Source organism: Bufo gargarizans, chromosome 3, assembly GCF_014858855.1.
Source record: "Bufo gargarizans isolate SCDJY-AF-19 chromosome 3, ASM1485885v1, whole genome shotgun sequence".
NCBI classification, from domain to species: domain Eukaryota; kingdom Metazoa; phylum Chordata; class Amphibia; order Anura; family Bufonidae; genus Bufo; species Bufo gargarizans.
The window spans coordinates 81,490,110-81,505,738 of record NC_058082.1 but is presented as its reverse complement, the minus strand read 5'-3'; the positions used below and the strand labels follow the sequence as shown (position 1 = coordinate 81,505,738).

Sequence of the window (15,629 nt, the reverse complement as noted above, 5' to 3'; positions counted from 1 at the left end):
CCCATGTGGATATATGATAAGGCTAAGGCCACAGGGGGTGGACATTCTGCTGCAGATTTGCACAGTAAAGTCCGACCAGAGTCCATGGTAAAATCCACATGCATTACATACGAATTTGTTACAGATTTGCCCCAGATTTCACCCTCTCCATTGCAAAGGGTGAAATCTGCTGTGGAAATTCACAGCATAAACTGACATGCTGCAGATTTAAAATCCACAACCCCAGGTCAATATATGCTGTAGAGATTTTTCGCAGCCTGTGGATGAGATTCCTTAAAATCTTAACCACTTTGCTGGTACTGCAAGAGTACATTCACCCATGGCGGATTTTCGTTCGGAAGCCTAGCAGGCCTGTACAGTTCTGGCAAAGTGGATGAGATTTTAAGAAATCTCATCCACAGGCTGCGCAAAAAATCTGCAGTTTAAATTATGCCTCATGTCAATTTATTGTGAAGATCTTCCCCGTGGATTTCGCCATAAAGAGAGTGAAATACACAGCCATTTTCATAGTAAAAACCTAGGGGTTCATTTATTAAGACTGGCATTTAATAATCCTTATACCTGGTGGTGGATCCGCCAAAGTTATAAAGAGGTGTCGGCCTCTACATAACTTCCGCGTATCCAGCGCCAGTCTAAATGTAAGCCAGCTTCCTTGCTGTTTTACATTTAGACCATTTTCTGTGCCTAAAACAGGCGTAGAAAATGATCAATGAGACGCCCAAATTACCTTTGTGCTGTAATCTGCGCCAAAATATTTCTGGATAATAGATGACTCCCCTAGTTTTTGTTGCAGTCTTTTTTTGCTGTGGATCTGTAGCAAATACAGCAGAAAAGTCTGCTCTGAATATGCAACAAAAACTGCATGAATTACATGTGATTTTTGCTGCAGAAAAGGCTGTGGAAGTATGAAATTCGCAGTGGAGATCCACAGCATAACATTTCAAATCCACAATTTATGTTGCAGATATTTTACGCAGTGTGTGGATGAGACTTCTTAGGCCTCATGCACACAAACGTATTTTCATTCCGTTTTTTTTTTTTTCATTTCAATGGGTCCGCAAAAAAAACGGAAGGTACTCTGTGTGCATTCTGTTTCCGTATGTCTGCATTTCCGTTTCGCAAAAAAATAAAATAAACATGTCCTAGTATTGTCCGCATTTGGGGCCAGCATATTAGGGGCCAGCTGTTCCGTTCCACAAAATATGGAATGTACACGGATGTCATCCATATTTTTTCCGGATCCGTTTTTTTGCAGACCTCAAAATACATACGGCCGTGTGTAGGGTGGCCAGACGTCCAGTTTTAGGCCAGACAGTCCGGTTTTCAGGCTCCCTGTCCTCCGTCCGGCGCAGGGCCTGGATGGATGCAGGGACGTCCACCCTTTCAGTAGCTCACACTCAGACAGCAGCACTGCGCTGTCTGAGCGTGAGCTGCAGCAACTGCCTGAGGCTTCTCTCACCCCCAGTCAGTCACTAGAGCCGCAGACTTGGCTCCCTGTGACTGACTGAGGGGGAGAGAACCACCTGCCCCCAGCTTACCTTCCCCTTCTTCCGTTTTTTACCCAGTGGCGATGTATTGGAGCATGGTTTCATGGAGACGGGGCGTGGCTTACCAGGGGCGTGGTTTACCGCTTTGGGGGCGTGGTCGGTTAGGTTCGGCTTTCTTGGGTGAAGCCAGTGGCCACCCTAGTCGTGTGCATGAGGCCTTAAAGTCATATCCACTTTGCTGGACCTGTGCAATACTGCGGATTTGTCACACAAAAATCCACAGAGGCAAATCTGCCATGTGTGAGCATATGTTTACAGTTGAAATCCACAGAAGCAAGGGTACATGTTTCCTTCCAGAACTACTTTCTATCCAGGAGGGGTTGCACATTTAATGAAATACAAAGGGCTGAACAGTTATATTCATTTTAATGTCTCTAACATAACATTTTACTTCATTACCTTGTTCTTCCCCTCGATCAGACGTGTTCGCTCTGTGATACTGTAGATCTTGTTTCCCATGCTACTGCTGTTTTTCCCAACAATTAGAGGAACTGAACTGTCAGAGTGGAAATCGCACCTGTGAAGAGAGAAGGAAGAATAGATGAGAATAGACCGAATAGATCATTGAGCACGCACAGACAAGAAGGATCATATGGTCACCACCAAGGCTCCTTTATGAGAAGTGGATTTTACTATGTGGTTGAACATACAATGGGGCAGATTTTCTAATCCTGTCTAATATTTACACCACAGTGTAAACCTAGGCTGCATTTACACGCAGAGATCGAGCACACAATTGTCTAGAAGGAAGCGTTCCTTCCTGATAATTGCCTGCTTGTTAGTGGAGGTGAAATACTGAGTGGTCACCTCCACAGTATGAGGGCAAGTGATGGCTGCTGCTATCGCTCATCCTGATACAGCTGCCGAGAAACGATCATTTAGGTCTCCGCATGAATGACTGTCTCAACCGATGAACAAGCCTGTCACTCGTTCATCTGCTGCACCTTTAAACATGCAGATTATCAGGAATGAGCATTCATAGGAAAGTTCCTCCCCAGTAGTCTCCCCGATAATCGTGCTGTATAAACCCGACTGTAGATTAGACAGTCCAAAGATTATCCAAAATTATCACAGGGGCTCAAGCTACTGTAAATGATATGTCTGTGAAGGTTCTCACTTCCAATACTGTTCTAACACCTCTCCCGAGGCAGTTTAACCACAGCTAATAGCTTCAGTATCTCACCTCTATGACTGAAGCATGAGTCACCAGTATTTAATGTGGGAGAATTCTCATACAAGCCATTCTAATTGAGAAAGCCAGTCGGATGACTATGAAAACATCATCAAGAAAAAAAACATACAAGTCCAATTGTTCTGACTTATTTTATACTGGTACACTGTACGTGAAAACTTTATACCACCTATTGATTGGGTTACCTTGCTGCAAAATGGTGGTAATACTTTTATGTCATCATAACCCTTCCTGCTAAGCCATGCCCCTTTCATCTAATCTATGGACCTTGTCTAATGAGGCTCAAAACACACGATAAGTATGTAAAGCATGTACACCAGTGTTTTTGGCACAAACTGAGGTCTTGCAGAAATCCAAGTGCTTAGTGCCAACGCAACCCCATGTAGATGAATGGAACTGTACTTTGAACCACAAAAATTTCTGCAACAAATCTGCTGCTCATGAATATACCCTTATGGAGTTAAAGTGACCTTCCAGTTCAAGGGGAAAAAAAATCACAGCTGGAGAATGAACAAAACACTTAGGCTACTTTCACACTGGCGTTTTGGCTTTCCGTTTGTGAGATCCATTCAAGGATCTCACAAGCGGTCCAAAATGGATCAGTTTTGCCCTAATGCATTCTGAATTGAAAAGGATCCGCTCAGAATGCATCAGTTTGTCATCGATCAGTCTCCATTCCGTTCTGGAGGCGGACACCAAAACGCTGCCTGCAGCATTTTGCTGTCCGCTTGACGAAACTGAGCCAAACGGATCCGTCCTGGCACACAATGTAAGTCAATGGGAGCGTATCTGTTTTCTCTGACACAATCTGGCACAATAGAAAACGAATCCGTCTCCCATTGACTTTCAATGGAGTTCATGACGTCTTGGCTATGTTGCAAACAAATCCGTTTTTGCAGATCCATGACGGATCCGCCCAAAATGCAAGTGTGAAACCTGGTGCCCTTTATAGCTGCAGATCCATCAGTTCCTGGGGTCTTCTTCTGCCACCCAAGATGGCCACACCACTTCTCAGCCCAAGGCGACTACTGCTGCCCTTGGATTTGCCAGCACTCCTCATGTGAACAGTGCTTGCCAATCCAACATCAGGGCTGGCTAAGTAGGAAGTGTCTTGGGCAGTGTGTGAGAAGTTATGCAGCCATCTTCGAAGGGAGATGAGCCTTGGAATTCGTGGATCTGCCCTAAAAAGATGAAAAGGAGGGCACCATGTAAATGTTCTGTTTGTTCCCTAGTTAATGTGAATATTTTTCCTGAAACAGAGGGTCATTTTTATATTATGCTCACTGAATCATTGCATTTTATATCCACTGCATATGTCATGTCAACTACATAAAGAGGTGCCATGTAAAGAAGTTTATTTCCTGGACATCACAGACCACAAGGATTCAATAGCTCCTCAGCAGCTAAATGTACAAATTCAGAAGTAAGAAGAAATGGAATTAGTGGAAGTATAAGCGATATGGAAATTTACCCAGGGATTCCCTCCCCCCGGGAGTTAGGATGAAGCCAAGTGAAGTTACCAGGAAGGGTTGGTCTGAGACTGGCTTCACATATGAATGGAACAAGCTGTTCTTTCCAACACTGCCACATCAACCCATTAGTCAGCAGCAATCAACCACAGTCTATTAAAGAAAGCCCTGGCAACTACCAGGTCTCATCAATCAAGAGAATCCAGTAACCAGGATTATTTACAGGATGAGGTCTGAAAACCGGCAAACTCCTCCACGGCTTCTGATCATCACAATTAGAGATGAGCAAGGTTTTGAAAAATTTTATTCAGCAACTTCGCCGAAGTTCACCAAGAAATTAGATTTTTTACAAATTAATTTGCCACAAATCACAAAAAAAACAGGTATACCCAGGCCACCCCTCCTTAGGGTATGTCCACGCGCAGCGGCCATGCTACGGGTGGGTTGTGGCCATGCTACAGTGAAGAACCGTGTGGCCAATTAGCCCGCAGCTGTCTTTCATTTAATCCTTATAGATGCTTTGCATTCCCGGGCTTGTCTCCTCCACACTTAGTTTCACGTTGTTACATGTGCAGCCTCTATTTTAGGAAAACCTGATTCATTACCACGAAGCGCGAGAACATTTAGATTCATTGCAAATCAAAGTTTTACTAAACTTTGGACCGAATTCCACTTTGAATACTTTTCTTTGCTCAACACTAATCACATTGTCCTGATACCATGTAGCCCTATTCTGAAAAATACTCTACAGAGCTCATGGCCTCCTACAGGGTCATCAACACCTCCCCACATTTTGGGTATTCCTACACGGCACATAAATTGCTGCTGCGGATTTGGCTGCGTGTTTGTTGCATATTTCACCCTCTGCATTGCAAATGGTGAAATTCATGGTGGAAATGCGCTGCAGATTTAAAATGCGTAGTCATGTCAATTTCATCGTGTATTCTTGCCGTGTAATGCTGAGAGTCAAAAACACCAAAACAGCTGTCTGCAGATGGGTCAGTTTTGGAGAAGGCTCTTGGTTGGTATCCCTAATGTGGCAATGTCTGTTATAGGATGGACTATGAGTATTTGTACAGTAGTTATTTCCACTGAATGGCACTACAGTTTTTTTTTGTTTTGGAAGAGAATTAATCAGAGTTTCCTTTTTTTCCCCAGGGATCATTTCCTGATCTATAAGACTCCCCTACACCAGCTCTGGTGTTCTCCACAAGGAGAAACAGTACCCCCTCTAGTAATTATACACATACTTATGTAGAACAGCTTCACAAATGTCTGATTGGTGAGGATTCCCAACAACCTTAATAACAGGAATGGCCAGTCCCCTGTTCCCAGTGCAGTCCCGCTCCATGAAAGAGGATCTGAGATGTAAAAGCAGCAAAGCAATAGTCCCCAATGAACTGACATTTATGGTACATCAAATTAGATAAATATCTATAATGAGTAATACCTTTTAAATGCTACAAGATTTGCACCACAAATAGATGCAGATGTTGGAGCATCTAGGAAACCTACTGTACATTGCAGATCACTGTACTCGGCAATCTCCATCAGTCTTATGGACTTTAAATGGAGTGGCAATGCTCATGCCTGACCACAGCTTCATTCAAATGGGATGAGACAAGATTCCCATTTTTGTGTCCATGTTGGAAATCCAATATAACCTGAAGAATATGGCTTTTTCTACAGTTTTTATGTGTATTTAACAATGGCATGAGCCTTACCACCAGAAGCTGCTGCATCTAGTGAAATAGGAGGGATATCAGCAATGTCTTCTATTGCTCTTTAACAGGATCCCCATTCGTGTGATCATTGGGACTCCCAACAATACATATTATGGATAAGTCCTAAGTGTTGATCTTTAGAATACCCCTTTAATAAAATCATGACTCTTCCGTGCTGGGCAGGTCTTGAAGCTAAAAACGGACTATTTGGATATGTCTATAGGGGATTTCTCCCCACTTCTGTCTCATAGGAGTGTATGAAAAAGTTGAAGAGCCAATATTTTATCGCAATATCGGGGCAAGTTCATAGAATGTGTACAGAAGAGCAAAGTGGTCATCTCCATGCATACTTTTAAAGGACTATCACAGCTACAGGTAAATAACCGCCATACATTACTATGCTGCAACTACTCATTATCTTACAAATTGTGTAAATTATCTCAAGTGCATCTCTATATTTTCAAAAATTTGGGGAATACTATATCTCCTTATGGAGAGACAGTGATTTGCAGTGATGAGGGGCAATCACCCTGAAACAGCCGTCTGCAGATGAGATGCTGACTGTTTATAAGGTTGAACATTGACTTATGGAATAGCTACCTTACATCTGGTGGCATTAGAGGTATTTGCATCCTTTTCTTTCCAGAATTTCAGAGGAGCATGTATGGCCTATAAGTCTATAAAGAAGAGATAGTACCCCCCAAATCCTGAATTAGGCCTCTCACCCAGTCAAGCCAGTACTCTCTGCTCTGCACTGATGAGGAGCAATCACCCTAAAACAGCTGTCTGCAGATGAAATGCAGGCTTATCTATTATCCAAGTCATGTCTCAAGGCCAATTTAAAGGGTCAAATATTGACTTATAGGAGAGCTGCCTTAAATCTGGTGGCATCAGAGGCAGAGCTTGCCAAGAGATCATTTGTATACCCTATTCCCGTTTTCCCAATAGTTACGATATATAGGGGCCATGTGTTGATAGTTGGAGGTAACCGCAGGTACTGCATTGACCCCCACAGATTCTTCCTTGCGTGGAGTATTTTATTAACATGATTTTTATTTTCACATCCTTAACCAGGGAAATACAATAATACTTTCATGAGTTATTGTCCTTCCAGATCCGTTATTGCTTTCCATCCAGAAGAGGTCAAGAAAGTCATAGACCTCATTATACTCACAAGGATACCCAAGCCACTGAATTCCTTCCTTGCTGCAAAGTCTTTCTAGGTTAAGAGTACTTTGAAGGGGAGGCAAGTGGCTTGGGATTTGGATTATTTATTCTTGACTTTCCGACGGCCCCGTCCTTGACCACGGTCTTGTGTTTTTCTTTCTGTTTGCCATGAATGAGGAGGGATAGACTTTAACAGAAGTCATCATTTCTATTTTAATATTTTTAAACCAAAAAGGAGGTGAGGGGGAGGAAGACGGCCATAAATCTGGCAGTACACAGTAGCAGGAAGCCGAGAGCCCCTGCAATTATTTTTTCAAAGTTCTTAGAGCAATTCCACACTTCCACCAGGAATTCACGTGTTAACCCTTTGATGATAAGGACATTGCGAATCTTCAATTCTTTCACCCTTTACCTTGAATAGTCCATGACAAGGGGTTCAGTAGCATTGGACTGTGTTGTTGGACTGCCTTGAGCGCTCATTAAGGTGAGGCGTCTGACTAAGACTTATTGTGCTTGGGGCACCTCTTCATCGCTACAGGGGTTAATGCAAGATTGGGGGATATAATGCGACCCTTAAGAATACATAAAGCTTTTAAGGAAGTAAATTGTGCCATGTTTGAAGATGCAAAGATAAGAGCATTGCTGGGAACGGTCTTGTATTGGGGAGGAAGCCAAACAAGAAGAGGAAAGCAGCGTACGCTCCTGATTTCGCACAGGAAGCTCAGAACACCTCCTGCCAAAGGCAGATAAGACGGCTCCCATGGCCTATTCTGGACCGGGCCACTGTTATCAACCTTTAGCTGTAACACTGTCCTCGAGATACTTCACTCAGTTCACTCCCTGTGTTCTCAACCATTTTTAATAGCTACTGCTGCCATTACTAGACATCATGCCAAAGACAATAGAATGATATAATTATAACTGCTGAATGAAAAGCGTTTCCGGGGCAAGCGTGTACTACAGGACATTTGTATACAGTACTCGTGCGCTGTAATAAATGAGCCTTGTGATCGAACTGCGGTGGACTGTAAAGAGCCGCACAATAGTGAACATGCTCAGTGTGATTCCTTCACCATAGGGATGCTGGATGTACTGCACAGTCCAATACCAGCAACCACCTGTGGTTCCTGTACCCAATGCAAAATCTGTAATAGCCCCCGCCCAACTATTACATGACATTTATAGTACTGGTCCCCTCATATACAGCAAAGAGACCGTTATGGCTTCTTCACCTCCAAGACCAGGTGCGACCCCAACATCTGTACCTTCTAATGTTAGACCCCTGCCAAATAATTTTAAGAATATCATGTACTAAAAAAAAACCAAAGATATTCAGGTAAATTAAACAATCCTGTCCTAAAGTATATAAAGGAGTATACACAACAGTATAGCTTGGGGGCAGTTCAAAGTTATGTGTCTCATGTGCTGGTTGCCGGCAGGGATGTGGGTATCTAGCTACCCTGCCGAGCCAAGGTTATCCGGATACAAGCCACAGTTTTTTACCTTGGCATATGTATTTATTATCACTATGACTTGAGACCTTATATAGTATTAATTAACAATATGTAGATATATGAAAGGATATAGGTCGATGCAGATTAATATCTAAAAGGTTATTTAAAGGGGTTGTCCAGGTTCAGAGCTGAACCCGGACATACCCTTATTTTCCCCCCGGCAGCCCCCCTGAGCCTAGCATCGGAGCATCTCATGCTCCGATGCGCTCCAGTGCCCTGCGCTAAATCGCGCAGGGCACGGGCTCTTGTGTTTTCAATAACACACTGCCGGGCGGTAATTTCCGCCCAGCAGTGTGTTCGGTGACGTCACCGGCTCTGAGGAGCGGGCTTTAGCTCTGCCCTAGCCGTTTTACTGGCTAGGGCAGAGCCAAATCCCGCCCATCAGTGCCGGTGACGTCACCGGGGTTCCTGTCAGCCCCATAGAGAGCCCCGGTACGTCACCGGAACTCAGAAAAATGCCTTTGCCCTGCGCGATTTAGCGCAGGGCAAAGGAGAGCATCGGAGCATGAACTGCTCCGATGCTCATGTCAGGGGGGCTGCCGGGGTGAAAATGGAGGGCTGTCCAGGTTCAGCTCTGAACCTGGACAACCCCTTTAATGATTGAGTATAGAATATAAAATGTACACCTTAAGTGGTGAATAAAACCACAGGTGGGTCCTGATATATTCAAGTACGTAGTACTGACATAGCAATTACCACAAAGTAATGTGGTATTTAGATAGGATAAAATATGTACTCAAGTAAAATATATCACTGAATAATATAGGTTGCCTACTCATACAGGTCATCAGTCTGTATAGTAGGTCTTAAAATGTACATAGATCAATGTGCACAGTATACAGTTAATAATGACGTCTCAAATATCCAGTTTTAGAAGGAGATAAAAGCTGTGGGTAAGATATATCCAATAGCTGTTCTTATTATGGATATTGGTATCCCTCTTTTGTGTTCTGGATACAGTTATGGCAGCCATATCGATTCTGGAACGGTCTTACCCCATTAGAAGTAGGTCCCAAGTGGCGGCTGTCAATGTTCTGTGCTGGCGGTCCCTTGGTGAGTAGGGGCGATGGTCCGATCCTAAGAAGCGTTGGTGCGCACGTGTCCCGGTGTTTCTTCTGCGTCCTTCTCCGCTGCAGCGTCTCTGGGCTCCGGCGTCTCTGGTTACGTCCCACGTGGTATGGAGGATGGCGTCCCACGTGACCGGAGAGATGTCTGCTTAACTGCTCAGTTGACCGCAGTGACACAGATATCTCTCCGGCCACGTGGGACGCCATCCTCTATACCACGTGGGACGTAACCAGAGACACCGGAGCCCAAAGGCGCCGCAGCGGAGAAGGACGCCGAGGAAACACTGGGACACGTGTGCACCAACGCTTCTTAGGATCGGACCATCGCCCCTACTCACCAAGGGACCGCCAGCACAGAACATTGACAGCCGCCACTTGGGACCTACTTCTAATGGGGTAAGACCGTTCCAGAATCTATATGGCTGCCATAACTGTATCCAGAACACAAAAGAGGGATACCAATATCCATAATAAGAACAGCTATTGGATATATCTTACCCACAGCTTTTATCTCCTTCTAAAACTGGATATTTGAGACGTCATTATTAACTGTATACTGTGCACATTGATCTATGTACATTTTAAGACCTACTATACAGACTGATCACCTGTATGAGTAGGCAACCTATATTATACAGTGATATATTTTACTTGAGTACATATTTTATCCTATCTAAATACCACATTACTTTGTGGTAATTTCTATGTCAGTACTACGTACTTGAATATATCAGGACCCACCTGTGGTTTTATTCACCACTTAAGGTGTACATTTTATATCCTATACTCAATCATTAAATAACCTGTTATATATTAATCTGCATCGACCTATATCCTTTCATATATCTATATACCCAGTCATCTGAGTGCCCTCCACCCCACCAATTCTCAATACTCAATCCATTATTTTGGCAGTAGGTGCTGCCATTTGAGAGAGCACCTATCCGTGAATTGCTGACAGTAGAGCCTCTGTATTATTTTATTAATTAACAATATAATTATTATTACTGTGATTACAATATGGATAGAGGTAAAAATCCTGTTTCACAAATTTAAATGTATTAAAATGACTCACTTATTTCCTAGATTAGAAGAAAAATTTTTCTGGAAATATAATTTCACCTTTAAGTACATGAATACCAATTTCCTAATTTAGCATATATAGTCAATTCATGACAGTGGATGTCCATCCTTTGAGTACCAGTAAATTGGTCCACGATACTACCAAACCCTTTGCATAGAAATCAAATTAAATGACAACATATATGTTGCCCACAGCCACCACTAGGCGGAGAATACTACATACTTACCACAAACATTGAGCCTAATAATAAAGTTATGCAGTAACTGTTTAAGCTCCCTCTAGTGGTGGCTACAGGCAATGATAATTGTATCATTTAAAGGGAGATTGCACTTTTGACTGTGCAAACTGCAGATAGCACTAGGTATAGGCTGCTAAGAGCAGTACAGACATATCTGTTGTGGAGCTTTACTCATCAGAAGTACTGTAAATATGAAGTTTTATTTAGCCAGATTCTGTTCTTGCAAGTGCCCAGGAGGCGGAGCTTCACTGTGAAGTGCTCTCTGCATTGAGCTGCTATGCAAGCCCTCCCTCTACGCTGAGTGACAGCTGTAGCTTCCAACTAGGAGACCACTACAGCTGTTACTCAGAGAAAAAAATGGGGAGGAGCTGTGAAGGCGCTCAATGCAGAGAGCACTTCACAGTGAAGCTCCACCTCCTGGACACTTGCAAGACAGAATAAAACTTCATATTCAGGCTACTGAAAATCCAACAATAGATATGTTTGTTGTGCTCTTCCCAGCCCCTGCCTAGTGCTATCAGCATTTTAGCTTGGTTGAAACTGCTGACAGACTCTCTTTAAAAACAGTTTGAACTCTGTATTAGACCACTTTATGGAAAATATTAATGAAATATTTCAATGAATTAATACAGAATTTTGGAAACAAAATGATGAAGTGTTAAAGAGAAGAGATTCACTTTACATTAATGTTAAAATTAAGTCAAAGTCAAACTCCTTATGGCTTCTCTGCTCTTGAATCTGTCCTAGACTATATTTAGATGTGTCCTTTCAAAGACTACATTCGGCCATAAACAGCAGCTAACAGACTCTTTGGTCTAAGGCTTGGAATTTCTTCTAACCCTACATTTGTATTTCTGGAATGCGTACCCCAGTTAAAAGCAGCAAATACAAAATTACTGTACTCGAGAACTACTACTTAGATAATGCCCTAATAGCTTTATTTAGGTTCACCCATTGCTCCAGCTCCCTGAGAGGCCTGTAGAAAATTAAATATCGTTTCCTGTTATTGGAATTTTTCATTTTGTTTATAAAATATGAACAATTATATAATGACAGGAGTTTTAAGTAAAATTTAAAAATATATATATTTTCTCAGCCGTACACATTAAAACCAGATGGTGAATCGTGCAAGGATGTTTTTTTGTTTTTTACTTCATCAAATTCCAGTCTGGACTTAAGGGCTTAATATTCCATTATAAGGCTTTGTCTGTGAAATGAAAAAACAAACCACAGCAAGACTCCATCTCAGCCATTGGCAGCATGGAACTTCACAAATATTTATTCGACATTTGGATTTAATCAATATGTTTGTATGGTAGCTAACCCTTACCCCACTAATTCTTGGAGCTTGTGAAGTGGTCATGTCATCGAAATCATTTATCTCCGATAAAGATGGTGACCAATTATGAAGTGAGGCATCTCCTCAAAAGGGGAGACATTCCAAGGCACAAGCCATAAAAAGTGGCGGGCCAAGGGCAGGTTACCTATACTGTTATATGGAGAACTACAAATGGAAGATAGATCTGCATGCTACCAATTCTGGATCAAACAACACAAACCAAAGAAAAATGACTTTAGTTAAATGCTTAACTTTGAGCTTCGTGTCACACAAGGTCATCAATGTAATGCTGAGATTGAACGTTGCAGGTCAGTTTTACCATTACAACACTAGACCCTTCATATGTCTCATAGATACTTGGTTTATCAATATAAGGCTACTGACCCATATTGCACATCCAATTTTATATGGAAGCACAGAGGTACACATGAAGCATAACATGATCCATGTCATTTAATGGAGATATTCTGCCCTGGAAGCAAAAATATGGTGCCATACAAAGGCATCATAAGACACCATCACGACTTAGAGACTCAATATACCACATGACTTTGCTGTCTTAATCCAATGTTAGGTGTCTCACAGCAATGTGGTACAGTGAGATAAAATAATATGTTCTCAAAATGGACTAAACACATGAATGATACAGAAAAATTGCTGGAACGGTAAAGCAAAGAAGCCAACTGAGTTGCTGTGGGTATCTTCACAGGTTCTTACAAATATGTCGTACCCAGTAGAAACCTACCTTGAGCCAAAGTGTCGCTTGCATGGATGCCAAGTCCAGGTTATTCTGGGTGGTGGAACTCCATATACTGTACATGACAGGGTTTGCCTGCTGCCTAGCATATAAGACTGCGGTTCTTGGATTGACATCGATTTCTCATAAATCTGGGGCTTGACTATTGAACAGAGGAAAAATTTAGATATTACTTATAATCAGATCAGGAGCACATTGACCAGTACCATGAGTGACAGAACATAAGGAGCCACCATCATACCATTAACTGTGAGGGTCATGGTTAAATTTTTGATAAGGTTCCACTGTTTCAGTTTCAGGGACACCATGTATTCTCCAGCATCCTCTTCAGCCACATCTTTAATAGTCAGTACATTGTTGTTTATTATGTACCGTGCACATTTGTCCGCTGCCAATAAATTATTTTTCCACCTGTGAAAGAAAGTGAACATGTTAGGTAAGCTGACGATTTCTCGTATTAGTGGGTCTTCATAGCATAGTAGGGCTGCAGAGCACCATCTATGACCCTCCACAGGAGCCGCTGCCCCTGTGTGTCTATGCGTGCCTCCACGGTCCCGGCCATCAGAGAGGCAGGAGCTTTTTCCTATAGTGTGCAAGCATGACCACCGCTGCTGGATTGCAGGGTGATCGTAACCCCTGGATACTAATGTGATGGAAAAATGAATCCAGCCAGAAAATGAGGCAATATGAACAATCACAATACATTAGTAAGTGCCTTGTATTAACTTTCTCTACATGATAAATGCCATTTGGTGAAGTGAGACAACCCCTTTAAGCACGTTTTTTTTCCCCTCTAAGCACGTTGCACACGACTGTTATAAATTATCTTATTTGTTTCGCACAACATTCTGTTTCCCTGCTCTACTACGAGAAATGCTTTATTTATAACAGAGTTCAACAATTAAAGTGACCCTAACTTTGCTCGTGGAACTTACAAAGTACATAAAAATAACTCATGATATTTTTAGAACATGGAATTTGGAACATTTGCGGAAAATAAATTTCTTATTTTCACACAAATCCCTTTCCTAACCCCTAATATTATAACCTCCGCATTCATTGCATGGGAAATAACTTGTGGGGATGATTATACAAGAGTTTAGATGTCTATTTTTTGTGGGATCTATATATAACTATATTTAACAAATTTTGTTCCTGGACATATGAAAATATCTTAAGGAATAGCTAAAGTAAAAAATCTATTTTTCCTTGGTGGATTGTAAAAGATTTTACTACCAGGGTCACAAACCTAAGGTAGGTAGCTAGCTATATTTTCTAAAGTGAATGTATCCACTACATTTTTTTTTTTTTTTTTTTTTTTTTTTTTTACTAATTAAAACCAGGTAGTGATACATGTTATTTTTCAATCTACTTTTATTTTCTGGTTGTAGATTTTTTTTTAATCCATTTTTAAACATCTTTCCTAGCTGCTGTTAACAGCATTTAAAGATATGCTTTACAGCAACCACATGGACCTTTTGGCACAATAGACAGGAGATGTTCATTGATGTCTATGAGAGAGTTTTCCAGGCATGCTGTGTGACCTGGGCAGAGGTCATTGGCCACCTATCAATCAGTTATGATCTACACAGGAACCTAGCCTTAAGTGTGCATTTTCTCTGCAGCACCACTACAGGTGTAAAAGAGAATTACACCATTCTAATTGAAATCAATATGCTGCATGGTCATCTTGGGTCATCTAGACATTTTAAAATGGTCTTAATACATGTAAATATCGATTACTATAATCATAGGGGAAAGAACATCATGGTGCCCAAGCATTATTTTTTATATAGACCAGTGCTTGAGGGAACCGGGAAGTGCAATTTTCCCTTTGCCCTCCTTAAAATCTGACCCTACAAATGATGCTTGGAAGTTGGGACTATTGATAGAACTATCTAAGTATTCTCTGCTTTAGTTGAGATTTTTTTTTATGTTGGATGGATTCTTATATTGTAAGGGAAACTGTATTTCCCAAAGGAGCTGCGTATAGGAAGTCAACCATGGTGAAGGAAGTAGACAGGTAAGTATCTATGAACAATAAGGTCATTTTACTAGATACTGATCCCTATAGACATCACACTGGACACAAGAGAGAACTTGATATAAAGCCATCAAAAGCACTTGAATTTCAATTATGAAAAGGGACAGGAAAAACATCATTAATTGTTCAGAGCTCATAGAATGATGTGAACTGGAATACCTTCACTGCCGCAGAACCTTATGGGAAATGTGAGTCCATGACCTTAGGGCATGATTAGCAATTGATTGTCTTCCCTTGCTATTTCAGGAACTGAAAGTATGGAGGCTATTCCCCTTCGCTTTATTTGTTTTCCTAATTGGATCCGTCACACAAACCTTTGTTTCAGGTTTAATACATTAGGCCAGTGGCAGGGCTACGAAGCTCCAGATCTGCCCCATAGATAGCATTGTTTATTAAAGGTGTTTTTGCATCTTATTTTTTAATTTTAGAATATTCTGCGTTACTGCCAAGAAACGACTACAATAGTTAATTTAGGTAAACCACCAAA

At 41.7% G+C, this 15,629-nt stretch overlaps 1 protein-coding gene across 1 annotated transcript in view; it reads right to left on the bottom strand.

Annotated features, from left to right (window-relative positions):
* The window catches only part of FLT1 (fms related receptor tyrosine kinase 1), a 74,709-nt gene that overhangs the window by 12,756 nt on the left and 46,324 nt on the right, over positions 1–15,629 (bottom strand). The window contains exons 9-11 of the mRNA XM_044284641.1: positions 13,340–13,509; positions 13,087–13,240; positions 1,947–2,064 (exon numbers count right to left, since the gene is read on the bottom strand). Coding sequence (XP_044140576.1) covers positions 1,947–2,064; positions 13,087–13,240; positions 13,340–13,509 — 442 coding nt within the window. The remainder of the gene's footprint in view (positions 1–1,946; positions 2,065–13,086; positions 13,241–13,339; positions 13,510–15,629) is intronic.